The sequence below is a fragment of the Homalodisca vitripennis genome, chromosome 4, assembly GCF_021130785.1.
Source record: "Homalodisca vitripennis isolate AUS2020 chromosome 4, UT_GWSS_2.1, whole genome shotgun sequence".
Lineage (NCBI taxonomy): Eukaryota > Metazoa > Arthropoda > Insecta > Hemiptera > Cicadellidae > Homalodisca > Homalodisca vitripennis.
In genome coordinates, this window is record NC_060210.1 from 89,337,074 (window position 1) to 89,353,895 (window position 16,822).

At 31.9% G+C, this 16,822-nt stretch overlaps 1 protein-coding gene across 2 annotated transcripts in view; it reads right to left on the reverse strand.

Annotated features, from left to right (window-relative positions):
* Positions 1-271: 271 nt before the first annotated feature.
* The window catches only part of LOC124359733 (peroxiredoxin-2-like), a 51,884-nt gene continuing 35,333 nt past the window's right edge, over positions 272-16,822 (reverse strand). Inside the window, exons 6-7 of one of the 2 annotated variants that reach the window (XM_046812722.1) lie at positions 15,244-15,349; positions 272-3,390 (exon numbers count right to left, since the gene is read on the reverse strand). In XM_046812722.1, the coding sequence (XP_046668678.1) occupies positions 3,095-3,390; positions 15,244-15,349 (402 nt within the window). In that variant the 3' untranslated portion in view covers positions 272-3,094. Of the gene's footprint in view, positions 3,391-11,198; positions 11,403-15,243; positions 15,350-16,822 lie in introns of those variants that run through there. The other variant, XM_046812723.1, reaches the window with a different exon arrangement.

Here is a 16,822-nt window from a genome sequence, read left to right on the forward strand (position 1 = left end):
CTGCAACAGCAAAAGTGGAGGAAGCAACCACAAAAGTTTATAAATGTTAGCCCGTCAATGTTAAGAGCTCAAATATGTATCAATGCAAACAGGAGGAATTTTTAATGTTTACTATAATTATTTATTATACATTATTTTCATTACGATATGTTTTTTATTTAGTAAACAATTTCACAGTGTTAAAAATTACTAGGTAATGTATTCAACACCTAAGTAGTATCAGAGTTTCATTTACTGTGTTTAACATTCATAATGAAAAATAAATAAATAAAAGATTTTTATTTATTTTGTTTTATTTGTTTGATAACAATATTACAATTAAATCTTAATTCTAACACTTAAAACATTAAAATAAACAAAAACTGAACATCTAATCACTAACTAAGGCACGAATAATTAAGGAAATAATCTAAATAAATTCAACTAGGCCGTTTATCATTATAACTCACAATAGAAACCAAAATACAAAGAGTTTTTTAATTAATCTTGTAAAAAATCAATATATGTAAAAATTCTGTAATATTCTGTGCTATTTAGAATTGTTTTATGTAAAATGATTTAGAGTTTAAATACAATAACTTTAACCATTTTAGAGAAAGAAAATGTAGTTTAAACAACATTATCACACTATGGTAGACATGTATGTGCATACTTACATCACTATACATTTAGTGTCCTTATGTGTATTTTCAGGTTTCCAATTACTTATATAACACAACATTTAAGTACCTACAAAGTTTTATACAACTTTACCTATCACCTACTTCTTAAACTATAATGCAAAAGCAATAGGAGGAACAATACTGTCACAAGCAAAAGTCAATGACTAGATTTTAATACTAAAATGTTGATTACTTAGTACTTCATTCTAAAAATAAACAATACATTTCTATTCAGTCTTCTTTCGCAATCTGGCTGGATTCATACATACAGTGTACATTGCTAAAGCATTAAAATACTTAAACTCCTACGGTGCTATTAATCAAAGAGTTAACTTAATGAACAAGGAGCACAGAAACCGTAACACATAACACTTAAGTAAATTCAATAGTTAAGAAGACGATCTACATCATCGATGTGGCATACAGTGATTATAGATTCTTTTCAATAAATTGACATTTTATACATATTGCAAGTAATTTCCACTCTCCATATTTCACTTTTCAGTTGCAGGTCCTAACATTTTAAAACTTTAACAACTTAAAACTGAGGTAGAAGAAAAATTGGAAAAGGTGAATTTTGAGCACCTTAAGTGAGTTAACAGTTTTTGTGAAGATCAGACTTATCAGTAACATTAATGGTTTGACGTGGAAATAAAACTCCCATCCTAATTAACATTGGATTTAAGAAAATGCAACTGAATATACCTGTGCACCAACATTTATAAAAATGTGAAGATTAATATTTTTGTTTGAAGCATTTACTTTTTACTGTGCATAATTGACTGAATAATATAATAATTATCTATGGTGATTGATGAATTTAATTCCCCTTCCACACAGCTAAAGTGTAGTTTAGTTCATATCTCAAGGACATACCAGCAAAGGGAGTCTAAAGGTCCGGACCCCCCCCCAAATTTTCAATTTTTTTTAGTAAATGATTATAATTATTTAAATAATTCAGTATTATTGACATGTACTGCTGAAAGATCGTTCTCAACAAAGAAACTAGTCAAGAACTTTTTAAGGAGACAAATGGGGTCTTACTCTCTGTCAACTACGGGAAAATATCAATTGTCTGACCCCCCAAAATGTTTTCCTGGCTACGTTCTTGTCATATCTGTTTAAAATTGCTGCACAGTCCTAGCTCTGATTAAACAAGTAACATGTTCCAATTCAGAACCAAATTAAATATCTTGCACTAAATGCACAAGTGGAATTGCAGAAAAGCTAAACACAGAAGAGTCACTGGTACTATAGTTCATAGTACTATCCTATGGCCAGACCGATGAACACTTATTTTTATTTACTTTAATTTCCAGTTTAGCTACAAGATCCTTCTCACAGCAACAGGTTATGGTCTTCGTACTCAATTACATTTCAAAATTGTACTTAAATTACTTACTTTACGAAACAATGTGTTCAAAGTACATAATAATAATAATGTGTACGTAATAAGTGGAATATTTTTAAGAATAAAAAAATAAGTTTAATACTCTATAATTAATCTAAGTGTATATTTTTTATACAAATTTAATGCAAATCCAGGCACCTTAATAGTAACTCTCTCATTTACTGATAAGGTATTTCATAATCTTATTATTCCTATCTCCCCTCCCTAATAATTTTTAATTTCAACGCAAAATTGATTCACTAAATATGCCTATGTGCCTTATCTCTTAAAATGAAGGGAAATTGACTGGCTCTTGACTTGAAAGTAGTTGCTGTTACCTCAAGTCTTTGACTAAACAAACAAATTTTAACTTTGAAAATGGAGCTATATCGAAATTCCCATTCCACATAATTATCAAGTTTTAGAGTAAGTTGATTTTGTAAAGACAGGAAGTCCTTTGAAGAAGAGACACAATGTTGGAGACTAGAGAATGCAGTAACTCTTGAAAATATGACTCTCAATGACCCTCGACACAAAAAATTTCGAAGTGTGTTGAATTATAAAGAACAGCAATTTTTATTTCTGTTAATTAAATTATAATCGGAATCAAGTTAAGTAAAATAAAATAAAACAAATATAACTATCAATAATAAATCTTGGTAGAGAATACTGCATACAAATTTTTATATATTAATTATGACTCTGTGGGTTACTTCTTATTTTAATAAAATGTTGTTGTTTACATGGACACCAGTCCCAATGTGACATCAAAAGACTCTGCCAGACAAAGATGTGACTGTGCCTGTTTTTGGTGTGTACCTGACTTGAACTGCTACAATAGCATGTGTATTAAGATATCTATTTTATTGATATTACTGCACTGTTGTTAAGTCTAATATAAAACTGTAATCAATAATTTTTATTGCGCCTGATATGCAAATAGCAACAACTTAAGAAGTAACAAATAGAACAAAGGCTGTTCCATACTCCATGTAGATCGTCCCCTAAACAGGAAGACAAGGGTTGTTAGATTCCCAGTTGTTTAAACTGCAATGCAATCCCTCTCTTGAAGAATACTGACAGTGGTTTTCTCCTGCTTCTTGATCTCTTCTCTCTTGGACTGCATCTCCTCCAGCTGCATTCTGTAGTACTTGAGCTGATCTAAGAGCACTACTCGTTCCAGCTGAGCGACAGACAAACCTCTCGTCTCCTCGGATTCCTCCCCAAGTGGAAGTTCATGTTTCGTCTTATAGCTGGACTTGGGCTTGATGTTGGGAACGGAAAACTTGGACTTGAACTCTCTACTGCCTTTTTGATCTGGCGAGCTGATACAGACAACTAAACAAGACATAATTATATTGCTTTAAAATTCAACTAACCTTTTACAACATTTATAGAAATAAATGTAAATAGTTTTAGGATAGAATCCCTATCTAATCCTTTCATTTCTTTAATGTGTAGCTGCTAATATACCAATAGCACATTAGAACATACAGCAAGCATTCATTCTATATTATGGTATTACCTGCTGACCAAATACGAGGGGTATCCAAAAAGTAAGTTTCCCTGTTCTGTAAAAAGACGCGTACGTAACACAGCGTGCAGCTGTGGGCGGGGATATGTAGCGCGGTTCGGTTGGCAACAGGTGCGCCGGTCACTGGCCCATTGTCACGCTTCTCAGTCAGTTGCTGCCCAAACATCATGGAGACTCCACTGCGTTCTGCCGCCAGTTGCGAAGTCCGTAGTGTTATTCGTTTCTTGACCGCCAAAAACGAAACTGCCGTTGAAATTCATCGTCAGTTGTGTCAAGTGTATGGTGAACATGTTATGTCCGTTCAGATGGTCCGTCGTTGGCGTGCAATATTTTTGGAAGGAAGAGAAAATGTTCATGACGATGAGCGTAGTGGCCGACCGGCCAATTCTCTGTAACCTGACGTCATTAATGCTGTACGAGCAGTTATTGACAATGATAAGCGAGTGACTCTCAATGAAATTATGGATAAACTGCCGTCAAGTGTTGAAGTTAGCCGGTCATCTGTGCACAATATCATGACAGAAGATCTTCAGCTTGCAAAAGTGTGTGCAAGATGGGTGCCTCGCTTATTGAGCAATGCCCATAAACAACAACGAATGGCTGCTGCCCAGTCTTTCTTGCGATTGTTTGACGATGAAGATGAAAACCTTTTCAGTAGAATAGTCACTGGTGATGAAACATGGATTCACCACTCAACTCCAGAGACCAAACACCAGAGTATGGTGTGGCAAAAAAAAGGAGAGGCAGCTCCTCAAAAACCCAAAGTTTTTGAGTCGGCAGGAAAGGTAATGGCTACAGTTTTTTGGGACTGCCGTGGAGTGTTATTGATTGACTATCTTCCTCATGGCGAAACCATAAATGCAGAAAGGTATTGTGAAGTTCTCACCAGACTTCGGCGGGCAATACAGAATAAACGGCGCGGACTTTAGTCGCGCACGGTTCTGCTTATTCAAGATAACGCCCGACCACACGCTGCTCGTGCAACAATGGAACTTTTGAGGAAATTTTAGTGGGATGTTTTTGGTCATCCTCCATACTCACCAGATCTTACGCCTAGCGATTTTCATCTGTTTCCGGAGCTGAAAAGACACCTTGGCGGTCGGCGATTTGCCAACAGCGATGACCTTCAAAATGAGGTGGATACTTGGCTTAAAAATTTGGCGGGTGAATTTTGTGATGCTGGAATAAAAAAAACTACTTCCTAGATACCAAGAGTGCTTAGAAAGGGATGGTAACTATGTAGAAAAATAAGGTATGATGTAAAAAGTTGAATAAATGTGTTTCAGTTATTTTTTGAGTCTTTTTAACTTTTTCATAATTAATGGAAACTTACTTTTTGGATACCCCTCGTATAATATTATATGAAATGTGAAAGGTTTGCTTATATCTCCCCAGTTAATTTCAATAAAACATTTATTTTGTACAAGGACAAATGTTTTATTAAAACAAAACGAATTATTTAAATATAGATTATCAATTATTTAAATAGAACTATCCAACCTTTACACAAGTTACTAAGCGTTCTTTTATCCAAAAGCCGTGTTCAGTTGCTAATCTGCATTCTGTAGCCATCCTGAATATCCTGTAACTGCTAAATTTTAGGATTGAGTGACAATAGACAACAGACTTTATTAACGTACTCTTAGAGAACAGTATTAGCTTCAATTAGAGATTCCCTCAAGTTTCAGAATCTACAATCCTGGAGCTGATTCTAACAGAAGTCTGATAGTGAAAATGTAAATCATAAAAACTGGCAACTTAATAGGCAGTAACAGATTCATTTTTCATCTTATTTTATTGATTTGTATAACATTTTTCTGATAGAGAAACTACAAGTCCATTCTTGAATTTGGGTGAAGATTTAAAATTAAGTGAATAACTTTAGGTAATCATTTCAGTGTGCACTTCCATGAGACTATATCCAACTACACATAATTCACTATTCCTCTCTTACTGAAAAGTACAGCCATTACTTTTTTCTTGGCAAACCTCGATTTTGAAACATTTACAGGAGTCTCCTTATCAGTGTGATTCATGATATTGTAGGCCTTGAGGATTGTAAACCCAACAATATTATCCGAACTGATTGAATATTTTAGAGGTGGGATAATCACTTTTTATAAGTTACAATATAACAAAAATAGTTAAAAAGAGTTGCCCATATCAGTAATCCCAAAACTTGTGTATTTATATTAATTACCAGTTAGGGAGTTTAGTTAAAGTGTCACATGTACAAACCCCCACATTCAGGCTACATGCTGATTTCCATCACTAGCGTGTTCAAATCTAAGAACACATCTACAAGAATTTTGTTTTTCTTTCACCCCAAAGTTGCAATTTAAGTGGTTTTATGTTGTTTCGTATCATTTCTCTTATAATGGTGTTTATAATTTTCACATTATACTTAGAAATAAAAAAAAATCTGAGTTCGATTGGTGAAGTGCACTAAGTAACTAACAGGACAGAAATACCAAACCTCATAAGTTTAAAATCCCCTACACTTGAGTGTGAAGGCTGCTTGTATCTGAGTGTGAAACTACCCCCCTCTTCCCATCACTGTTTATTACTGCTATTGATAATAGTGTAGTGATAGTTCTTAAACAATACCAAGAATCTTTTGTAAGCACATACTATCCTATTTACAATATATTTCTATAACTACCGCAAAATTAAAACTTACATTTTCATCCTTTACTTATTATCAAGCATTACAAAACTCCATTTACATGCATTTTTAACTACTGTAATTAAACTGGTTTACAGTAAACAATTTCCTATCGCAGTTTATAATTTCACTTAACTGGCAACATGAAAAATATATGTATTGTTTTTACTCCCAAGATCTATTGTATTGGTCTTTATCCTTGATAATTACAATACTCAAAGACACTATGAAAACACTTTTATAACATAAGTCAATGTTTATGATAGAAATGATTCATCCACAGCAGAGATGACAAGTTTAGCAGTTCAACTAGAGAATCACACTTTTGGTTAAAGTTCCTTATTTTTGAAATACTAACTACCCATTTCTTAGTATAGTTGACTCTTGTTAGTCCAACATATGACAGTCTAATACGCTCAGTATTCCAACTTCATGAGTCATTGGAATAGTATTTAAGCTAAATCGTGTAATTTTTTAGATTAAATAAATTTTTCTGTTTTTGAAATCTTGACTTATTATAAATTTGTTAACTTAATCTTCAATAGTCCAACTTTTTGGCAATCCAACATGACTAGTTAGACGTTGGGGGAGGGGGGGAGTTGACAGGGATAGAACCCCCGCCACAAGGTTTAGAAAATGTTTAAATATACGTATAAAAGCAATCTAACTTTTTTTAAATACTCTAAAAAATTATTGACGTTACATTAGAAAAATCAAATTTAATTAAATTTAGATTTATTCTAATTTATTTTATACCCCCTGGTGTGGTGTGCTCTTCAATTAGATTCATCCCCCAAAGCCAAGTCCTATTTGTGCCATTGTATCAGACTATCAATAGTGAAGAGATCGTTCAAGATCAGCTTGGGTTTCACGATGGCCTACAAAGACAGTGGGAAGATGCTGAATCTATTTCTGCAGACTGTAATTTTAAGTACCATTGAAGATGGAAAGGACTGTGATGAGACATAACATTTTCTTTACATATAAAGAGCTGAACTCGATTCTGGGGGTTTACGCAAGGTGCATCACCAGGCAGCAAGAAAATTATGGCAACATTTGGTGATCTATTTGGTTATGTTGGCCTATGCAAATTGAGCCTACAAATGAGCAAAAAGATAGTTTATTGTAACAAAGTAGCATGTTATGATTATTGATATTGATTATTGGTGCTGGGCAGCAATATCTTTTAAATACTATTGGCAATTAGCCTTTTAAACCTATTTAACTAAAAGCGTAAAAATATAAACATGCATACAATCTGGTCAGCCCATGCAACAACTACTTGAATAAGAATAGAATATGATTACATAGGTACATGAATAATATTAAATTTTGATATGTTATTCATAAAATAAAAATATTAAATTATGACATTAAGACTCACTAATATCTCCCACCCTTACTTAATACACTAGGTCAGTTACCTGTTCAACTCGCTCAATTTATGGGCCAGCACAACTTCTCTAGAAAATTACTAATAACTTATGTTGTGTGGTAGATGGTTTATGAGATTTCAAGTAGTACAATAATACCTCTTTTTCAACTGCTACACTTAGAGATTGTTCAAAATAACAAAATCAAACCACTTTCATAATTTTAATTACAACTTTCCCCCTGAAATGCTCTCAAGAAATTGTATACTGTTTAGTAATTCATAAGATAAAAGGATTCTAGATATTACAATTTAAAATTACCAATAAGTACTTACATTACTAACCTCCTAAATTATTAGTTGAAACTGTTTAACTACATGTGCAATGTTTCAAACAGATTTAATAAGGTACAGTTCAATTTATTAATGTATGTTAGTTATTCAATGAGAACAAGGAAAACTTTCAGTGCTATATCTAAAAATCTCAATTAATATGTTCACCATCACATTTTACAGCAGTATACAATTTATAACTGACTCAGTAAAAGACACAACACAACTCGAAAGTCAAAATGTTAAACACATCTAGTGTGAATAGTGTTTTTACATTAAATTGAAAATATTTCTCTTTATACTTGACAAAACTAATTTCTATATCTATGCATTCTAATGAGTAGGTATAATTATCAGGTTCAAGCAGAGTATTACATCATTGTGGTTTAACTTGCATTAATCTTTCACACAGTGGATACCATTCAGCTACTCAAAAAAAGAGTGTCACTACAGTAATTCTACTAAAAGGACAGAAACAAGATGCAAGTGCAAAGCTACAAGTCAAAAAGACAATTATTCTCTGTGAATAAATTATAGATAATCATACAGTCACAACACCCATTATACGCATTATTGAATTTTCACTGTAGTAGAAAAATATTTTCTTCATTGGCTATTGTTATATCTTAAAACAAAAACTGAAACACTACATTTAAAGAACTGGATCACTTCTTTAGGTGTCATAAAACTAAAGAGATTATGTCTAACATAAAAAACATATCTAGATATGTTTAATATGTCTAGAAATAGGTTTAATATAAACTAAAAAATAATTCAAATTTCTATGTTAACCTCAGTAAGATTAACCTTGTCAAAGGTATTTTTGACACTGGGAGAAGAATACTAATACTATTTTTTGAAACAGCATTTCAGTTTCTGTTAACATAAAACTATGGTCTTTATTCTTACCCTATTATGGTATACAGCTTGTCAAAGTTAGCTTAATAACTAGTATCCAGCCAGTCAGGAGAAAGTATGCTCTAACACAAGATACTACTTCAAAGAATGCAAACTACAAACAATAAAACATCATACTATCATAAAACATGTACATCTATGTTTAGTTAAGTTAGGTGTATGGCATACTGGCTTATAAAAACTATTACTGTAAGAAATGTATTTAACAATAAAATACATAAATTCTGCGATTCTCAGCGAATTTGAGTAAAGCTTTAGATAATGTCAATCATGAAATTATTTTTCCTACATTGGAGATAATTGGTATTAGAGGCATCACACAGCAGTGGTTCAGGTCATATCTCTGATTATTTTCAGTATTTGCAGGAAGCTAATGAGACAAGTGCAATAGATTCAGATTTCCTTCCAATTACAAAAAGGGTACCTCAAGGATCTATTCTTGACCCTTTGTTGTTCATTTGACAATGATCTTAATCTACATTTGCCTGCATCTGTAATTCAATATGTGGACAACACTACATTGGCTGTTTTTTTTTTCAGATTCTCTTATATCTCTGGATAATTTTTTAATGCTAATACCAAGTTTAATAAATCACAAATCAGTTTACGTCATAGTTTGCACACAATAATTGTCTTTATTTCAATGTTGAAATGATTACTGTCTAAAAGTCCCTCAATCTGAAATTATTGTTGTAATTGATGATGTTGCTGTTCGTGAAACAAACTCAATTCTTTTCTGGGCCTCAGTTTAGATTCTTCCTTTAATTGGTCTAATCACACTGATATAATTTGTACTATTCAGTAAATGTTTGTACTCTTTGCAACATCTATCTGAAATTTTAAATACTTACTCCCTTAAGCTGGTTTACTATGTGTACTGTAATGTCATATTGGTTTATCTTTTTAGGGAACTGCATCACTGACTTAAGTCCACTGAACTAAGTTTTTGTGGTGCAGTAGAGGGCCATTCTTCTGATTTTTGGTTTAACGAGGAGACAGAACTACAGGGATGTTTTTGTCCATAAGAAGAAAATAATGAAATGTCTCAAAACAATGTAAAAGTTGTCTGTGGCATGAAATAAGTTTGAATTTTAAACATAAATGAAAGGCAGAAAGTGATAAAAAGCTGAGAGGAAATACACTTTAGGAGGAACTGCTACTACCCACTAAACTGACTCCTTTCAATTGTACAATTTGACGCATGTGACTTAACTACTTGATAATTCTATCAGTTACAATTCTCCTACTTAAATTTTGTTCTACATAGAGAAGTTTTCAAAAGGAATTGTTTCACAAAAAAAACTCTTGATCAAATGTAAGCTGCTCATGTTATCAAGCACTTTTGTGACTTCTAATGATACATCAACCTTACGCAACTTTGAACCTTATTTTGACAAGAAAAAATTGATAATTGTGGTGCTCTCAACACACAGTCATCATTAAAGCACCTCTAGAGCAAATCACATTTTGAAGGTTTATAGCTAGAATGAAGATACCTAACTACCACTAATTTACTAATGGATTGAAAATCAACCAACTAAACAGAGTTGGGCCTTTAGTAATGAAAATCTTCAACCTAAAAAAGATTTCAGGGACACCAAAAAACCCAGAATTATTATAAATGAAGGACTACAACAGATCCTAGTACCGTTTTCCATGCCTTAAAGTAACACTATCAGGTCCACATACATTTCAATCATACCAGAAAACTATAAAACAAAATGAGGTACATAAGCCTGTTTTCCTCTAATTTTTCTTCAAGGTTGTTGAAGTTGTGATGAGTTTATAGTTAATACGCTTTAAGTCGAATTAAACAATTGTAATTCAAACAAAACATTTCATTTTTAACATATAACAAAACAATATTTATATAACCAAAAACAACAATGTTGATATAACTGTATATTGCCTGGCTTTCTAAGTCTCTATTACTTTTACCTAACTTTTAAAATGGACATGTTTTTCTCTATAGTATAAATATTAATTTTGCCTACTACAGTATGTCACAATAATACTAAAGTTTTCCTCTGTAACCTTTAAATATCATATAATTTTTAACATATAACAAAACAATATTTATATAACCAAAAACAACAATGTTGATATAACTGTATATTGCCTGGCTTTCTAAGTCTCTATTACTTTTACCTAACTTTTAAAATGGGCATGTTTTTCTCTATAGTATAAATATTAATTTTGCCTACTACAGTATTTCACAATAATACTAAAGTTTTCCTCTGTAACCTTTAAATATCTATCACTAAAATGCTATGTACTGAAGAATTTTGGGTTTTAAACTAAATAAGGATCAATTGAATACAACAAACAGTACTAGAAGCATGTTTTATTTCAGAATGTTTCTAATAAGGAACATTGCCGGGCTTAAATAAAATGTAGGTACAAAATGAGAGCGAATATTGCAACCTGTAATGTTTAAAGTTACTTGTTTACTTTCTCAAAATACTCTTTGGAAGCGTCAGGTGAGGGCTTTATGGTGGGGGAGTCTGGGTTCCAGTTGGCAGGGCAAACTGTAAAAAACAAAACCATGCCCATTACAATCAAAGTAGAGAAAATTTGATAACTATCTGTTTTATAATGAAACAAACACTACTTTATATTGCTTAGTTTTAAAATGAACTAATAAATTAGAGTTTGTAATAACAACATTTACTAATAAACTTAATGAGAGCCAGCATGATTCTGATACATTTTATCGAAATTCTTTCAATACCAAAATTTTTAAAAAGAGTATGCAAATATATAACTTTCTAAGTAACTATACAATTATAAAACTATTTATACATTTAATTAACAGGCTAGCCTAGTAAAAAATGTTATAACATTATCCTTTGTTAATATATTACAATTCATCACAATAAAAAATAAAAATATTTGGCACTGTTTGACAACTATCTCACCCTTTAGTTTCCTTACCTCAACACGAAAGCAAATAATATTTTGCCTAATATATTTTACAAATTAATTAATCTATCAACTTCGTCATATCGACTCGCTGACTTACAATCACTTAATTTAGTGATTTATAAGGTAAATAACGTGTACTATCAGCATATCATGTAGTTTTATATTGTAGCCAATCCTTGAATAATTTCAACTAAGTAACCATTAGATAAAAAACAAGATGCTCTTATTCATATTATGTTTTGTTCTATTCTATTTGTTTCATTTTTCGGAATATTGATAATATTCAATAGGGACTCTACGCACCTAGCCTTAATCGATTGCAATTATGGCGGCGTGAGTAAATAAAGCGGCGAGACTTGCTTATTTGCGTGTGTTCAGGAAGACAGTACAATGCTTGAGATCTGTTCCTATATCGAATTATGTGTTATGTTACATCTTAACATTTTTTTAGAGCTGTAGGATTGGTATTTGATTCAAATTTCAAATTTGTTTTGTTAAAATTACAATTTTTATGTTTCAGAGAATTGTTTGTTGTGCTTGTTTGTTAAAAATACAAAAAAATCTTTTAAAAATCAGTTTTTATTTTCTACTATAATATCAGGAATCTTAATTCAAATACAACTTTAAGCAAATTAACATCAATTATTACATTAAGCTAATTGCATGGGAGAGATAGGTAGATAGGTAAATTTATATCCAGCACTCTAAGAGTTAAGTTGTGAGATAAATAAAACATTTCCAAACAAATTTCAAATAGCATAATGTCAATTTCCATACACATTTGATCACGGTTTATCATTTCAAAAATTAAGATTGATATGAGTTCTTCTTCCTCTATATTTATTATATGTATAGAAAATTGTTATACTATTTCCTATTTAAGATATTTTTCATAATTTTTGTAATCGTGAAAATATTAAACTTAAGGTTTAATTTCCTTAATGTTAATCAATGTTAAAACATATTACATATTAATTTAATTTGCACTTAAGTAAGTGTTCAAACTCTCCAATATATTTTCTTTGTACGGTTGACTATATTTGCTGAGTTTCTAAAGAAAAGCTTTCAAGTGGTAGCTAAATTACATAAGTTTTACATAAGTATTACATAAGTGTTAGTAAGGTAGGCCTATTACACTTCTACAAGACAGTGCATGTGTCTTTGTGTATGTCCATCTGTGTCTGTGATATGTCTTGTTAAAAAGGTGTTAAACTAATTAAAAAACTTTAAACTTGATATACAGCTATCTATTGGCCTAAGGAAGAACCCCATTGATTTTTGAACTGTATGTCTGTCTTTCGTCAGTGTCATAACTTTTATGTAACATTTTAACAGGGTCTTTGATAGTCTGTTGTATAGGTTTATTCACATCTATAATACATAACGAATATATATTATACTTGTTATATATGTATGGACCAAAATAGAAAACAAAAAAGATGTTTAACTACGTATACTGAATACATGAAAAATCTAAGATGAGCTTGAACTAGGATGGAAGAGAGAAAAGCAACAAGAATGATATAACTAGAAGCGTTAAATGTGTTATATAAAAAGTGATTTAGTTTAAAGTGTAACAGAGATTTTTTCAGTATGCTAACAGATATTTTGTGAATCTGTTTTCTAAAATTTTGTGAACTGCAAACAGGCTAAAAACGTCAGCAAGATGTTTACAGTAGCCATATTACTAAAGAAGGTATAAACAATACACCATAATAAGTAGTCCTACTTCCAAAATGTTATTACTGCTAGAGCAGCCCGCACCAAAATAGTTTGATGACATTTGCGGCAGTGTTACCACATCTCCACTAACCATCAGCTGTTCCCTGATGTTAAGACAGATTAGTAATTTTTCATATTCGTAAAACAGACAACAGTGTTAGAGAGGGGATTAAAACACAACAGCCACCATCGACTAATTTGGTGCTCGCTGCTCTAGTTTGTTTCTTCAATGTTTTAACACAAAATTTGATAAATGTCCGAAACTACTTTTACTACTTCATTAATACTTGAACCATGCCTTTCTTAGAAGAATATGTAAATAAGTATTTAAGTAAAACTATACCTTTATCACAATTTGAAATTTAGTTATATGTATATATTTTTATTACCTAATGTTATGGTTCTTAACTAGTTTCTATACTATAAAAGCTTGTGCCATAAAAATACAGTCATAAATCTACGAACGTTTTAGAGGACCAGATTTCCAACAAAATGACACCTATTCCATGACATTGCAATTGTTGAAACTTTTTACATAATAATTATTCAAGATTTACAATTAACTCAAAACATTATCAGAATATTGGTATGTATTACCAATATTTTTTGCATTTTCAGTAACAGAGTCTCTTAATCATAATTCCACACCATTGTCAAGTGACACATTTTTATAAGTATACAGAATTTTAGCATCAAGCTCGTAAGAATATGTACAAGAACAGATGTTAATTAGACAGGCTTTATTGTGGATGGTTATAATGCTACCAACTGAACTGCTGACCTGAGCCACTGATCTAACAATTCCTAAACGTTCATTTCTTTCTTTTTTGAATTTCATGCCCAATATTCCTATTATTCCATAATCACAGCACTTTAAATATACTTCTTTTGTATCTGATTTTTGCTACCTTAAGGTTCCTTGATTCTATAAACCAAATAGCGTAAAATGCCTCATACATAGCAAGCTAATCATAGCTTAAAACCAGAAAATACATGTGTAGAGAGAAGACAATACCATTTATTTATAGTTCAGATTCATGTCAACTTAAATTGTATTTAATTGTGATATATTATACAATGTACAAATAATATACAGTATTAGGGAAATTCAACTAAACAAAATCTAATTTATTTTTACATTAAACCTTAAATTTTAGATAAGGACAATTCCAATGATATTTTCGACTAACATATAAGATTTTGAAGACTCTTGGAGCAATTGGAAAAAACTTATAAATACTACTAAATGTAAATAATACGATACTTTTCCAAATTATTTGTTTTTTGGACGAGGTCTTTCGAAACTAGAGGTTCGATCAGGTGACCACGAAAAAAACCTTTGTTTAAAAGATTTATTTCTTCATTGGTAAAAGTTTCTGGTGACAAGTTACACACTATTTGTTGGTATTTAATAGGAAATTTGGGTTCTTGAAGAAGAAATGGCTCGTTGGAATTTAGAAATAATTTAAATTTGTTTTCTAACTTTTTCTGTTTCCTTCTGTAATTAAAATCAATATTGTCAAGCATATTACAATATTTTTCTTGAAAAAGTTTATGATAGATCGTTGATTTACAGCCCCTGTACTGAAAACATGGTGACAATTTTGTACTTATCTTATTGGTGTTCAAACAGTAATGCAACATTCCATGCGATAAGACGGAATTTAAGAGATTTGTAACATTCACATGCAATACAGGCACTGTGAACAAAAACTGCATTACCTTCGCCATGTTTGTCCGTGAACTGAAATGCTTTGACCAGTCTCAGAACCTCATCGACACTGCGACCCACAGGCAGATCATTCACTGTGATTTGTCGAACTGTTCCCTGCAATGTTACAATAAATGTCAAAAATAGCTGTTAGCTGAATAGTCAGAAACATTTAATAATGCTTACCATCTTTGGCTTTTTCTAGCGACTTACCGTGGTTATTGCAAGACTACTATTTTACCAATTACTACGAGGAGTGTTCAGAAGTAATTACCATTAAAAAAAACGAGTAAAACAATTTTTTCACACAATTTTAGTTTTACAAGAAAGCCCAAACCTTAAACTATTTTTCGACATAGTTTCCACTGATGTTCAAACATAGTAGCAGGTGATAAATTTGTCTATACCCTCTTCTTAGAAGGCTCTCGCCAACGAATGTAGCCACTACTCCACAGCAGTTTTCACTTCATCGTCGGTTTCAAAGCAGTGGCCGCCTAGCTCGTGCTTCATGTGTTGTATACTGTATTTACATGTATTTGAACGAGAAATAAACACATTTATTATTATTATTATGTCACTAGTGGTATGGGGCCAAGCATTGTCATGGAGCAACACAATTCTGTTTTCATTTTTCATTTTTGTTTCTTCGGGGATTGCGTGTGTCAACACTCCATTGACTGCTGTTTAGATTCTAGTGTGACATGACGGACCCAAGTTTCATCACCTGTCACAATTTTGTTTATAAAATCCTCACCATCATCAATGTACTGTGTGAGAAAAGTTAAAACACTTCCGATTCACTTGGTTTTGTGCATTTTTGGAACCCATCGGCAACACAGATAGCGATAACCTAAGCAGTCTGTAACAATATCGCACAAAAAGTTCGTGAAATTTGTTGGAAATCGTCAGATAGCGTTGTCATTGTAAAATGTCTGTTCTCTTGGATTTTTCGTCAAGTGCCCTTACCAGATCATCAGTGATGAGAGAAGGCCGACCGCTACGATTCTCATAATGCCCATTTGTTCGACTACCATTGAATATTCTAACCCACTTTCTCTAAAATCTTGATGTTGACGATAAATTTCAACCGGTTTCACTTTCCTTGCGTTCAAAAATCTTATTACAGAACGAATCTCACAATCGGGCATCACTAATTGTTTTAAACGTTCAGAGAAAACTGAAAACACAACGCAGAACAACCAAAAACCAGTGAACAAGGACAACTAGTGCGCATGCGCAGAACACAGATTGAAGCGCTACAGCAGTAGTAGTTACTTACTTTCTGAACATATGACACAATAGAATTTTTTACTAATTTAACTATTTATTTTATCTAAATTAACCCTTTGGCTGCCATGCAATATTTGTATTTTATGTATAAAGTCTGCCAGGCAGTTTAAGTTACCTGTATCTGAAGACTGCCAAGCCAAACTACCATATGCCTACCTGTACTGCCAGGCTTAAAATGAGCATTTCGCATAGGTAAACCAAAAACGATAATAACTTTCTTTTTTAACTAGCTAGGATCATGATTTTTGTCTTGTTTTGAACGTAATGAAATTTACTATAACTTATATAACTTTTAAAACC